The 1,984-nt window shown below is 28.7% G+C and overlaps 1 protein-coding gene across 1 annotated transcript in view; it reads right to left on the bottom strand.

The window, feature by feature from the left end:
* Positions 1–1,309, bottom strand: part of LOC107870567 — a 7,277-nt gene extending 5,968 nt beyond the window's left edge. Inside the window, exon 1 of the mRNA XM_016717136.2 lies at positions 774–1,309. Coding sequence (XP_016572622.2) covers positions 774–1,298 — 525 coding nt within the window. The 5' untranslated portion in view covers positions 1,299–1,309. The remainder of the gene's footprint in view (positions 1–773) is intronic.
* Positions 1,310–1,984: the final 675 nt, after the last annotated feature.

Genomic DNA, 1,984 nt, shown 5'->3' with positions numbered 1-1,984 from the left:
TCCTTTTGGGAAAATAGTGAACTTTTTTTTTTTTTTTAGTATTTCATGAGTAAATAAAATACTCCCTTCGTCCCATTTTATGTGTCATCATTTGATCGGATACGAATAAGAAAAAAGGGAAGACTTGGTAAAATTTATCAAATTATTCTTTATATAAAAATATGTTAATATTTTTTTTTAATTAAATGAACCAATAAGAATAAAAGGGTAATTGTATCTTTAAAAAGTTGCCTAATAAAAAAGAAGATACTTATTTTGAGACGAATTAAAAAAGAATAATGACACATAATTTGAAACGGAGGGAATAATATTCTTTCAAAAGTATGTATATTGAATTTAGAAAAAACACTAGGAGGGTGGAATGAGATACGGAGTGGGGTTCGATGGCCGATGGGGGCGGGAAAGCGCAATAAATTTTTAAGAAGTCACTAGTAAAATTTATTTTTTCTATTATTATTATTAAAGGAGTTGTTTTTCTCATTACTAAGAAAATTGTTTCCCAAAAAGCAAAGTATTTTCCAAAACATTTCGAATAACCTAATACCAAAAAATTGGCTAAACAGAGCATGAAGAATTGAATGAGCTGAGTTTAATTTGTACTGATAATATAAAAGAAAAATTTACCTTTATCCGATGTTAAAAGATAACTACATATAATTAACTTGTTCCCAAAAGGAAGAATTAGTAACAAATACACTAATCTTTTCCTTCTCCCAGAAAAAAGAAAAAAGAGAAAAGAAAGTTACCGGTTACTGTGTATATAAGTTAAATACCTGGTCTTTTTCTTGTATAAGAAGCATAAGTTCCCTAGACGTACTATCAATCTGTCTTTGCCTCCGCAATTTCTTCTTTATCATCCAATAAGAAAAGGAAACCAAAAGCACTGCTAATATTCTACTTCTACTAGAAGTAAAAGTTCCAATTCCCACTTTAGTAGCAACATAATTTCTGATCTTCGAAGCAATATGAACAATCCAACAACTTAATTCTCTTAAATTCTTTTTCAACTTATTTCCTTCGCCGTTCTCATCATTATTACTATCAGTCAGTGGCAAAGTAGTTACTTCTTCCATAGCAGCTATGTGAATCTCATCTTCACTGGAAAATTTTGTATCATTATTATTGCTTGTATTTGATGATGGAGATGGGATTCGCTCCCATTCACTGAAACTTTCTGAAATATCCTCATCTGACATACTTTTTATTTGTGGGAAAATTGAATGACTCAAAGAAAATTTTGGAGGTTGAAGCTTGTTATACTGCAGTAGTGGGTATTTCTGTCTTTTAATTATTTTCATAAAAATCTAGTGTTGGATATCATTGAATCGGGTTAGGGATATTTTGCTCACAAATATCTAAATGGGCTTGGCAACTTGCTTTTATGACTTAGGGCACGTTTGGCATGCAACATAAATTCATAACTTAAAATCATGATATGAAATTGAAATCTTATTTAAATATATAATTTAAATTCTTCTTGTTATGTATTTTCTTTATAAAAATAAAAATTTCATAAGTTGTGAAAATTATAAAAATTATTTCAATTATTTATTCACTCTTACCAAATAAGTAAAAGTTGATAACAAAAGTATAGTACACTATCACAAAATTAATATAAAAAATACATTTATTGATCAAACTTTAGTTCAATAAAAAATTTAATTGAACATGAATTGTAGCAGACTATTCTTTACTATAATCCTCCCACATAATACAGACAATCTCCTCTTGTTGAGTATGCATTTCTCGATCAAATTAACGAGAAGATGAACCAACATTGTTACTTTGAGCCATTTGTGGGTCAAAAATATTAAATTTGGTGAATAATAATAGTAACGTAGGGGTTAATTTGAAGTAATGATAAATTTTATATGATCTATTAAAGTTTTACTTAAGTTACCCAAATTATTCGCACCCCTTAGACTTAAAATCATTGAAAAACTTTATCTTTTAGTGTCATTGAGGTGGGTACCTCTAGGGGCTT

The sequence above is a fragment of the Capsicum annuum genome, chromosome 5 (assembly GCF_002878395.1).
Source record: "Capsicum annuum cultivar UCD-10X-F1 chromosome 5, UCD10Xv1.1, whole genome shotgun sequence".
NCBI lineage: Eukaryota > Viridiplantae > Streptophyta > Magnoliopsida > Solanales > Solanaceae > Capsicum > Capsicum annuum.
The sequence above is the reverse complement of the archived record's forward strand: the minus strand, read 5'-3'. Positions and strand labels throughout refer to the sequence as shown.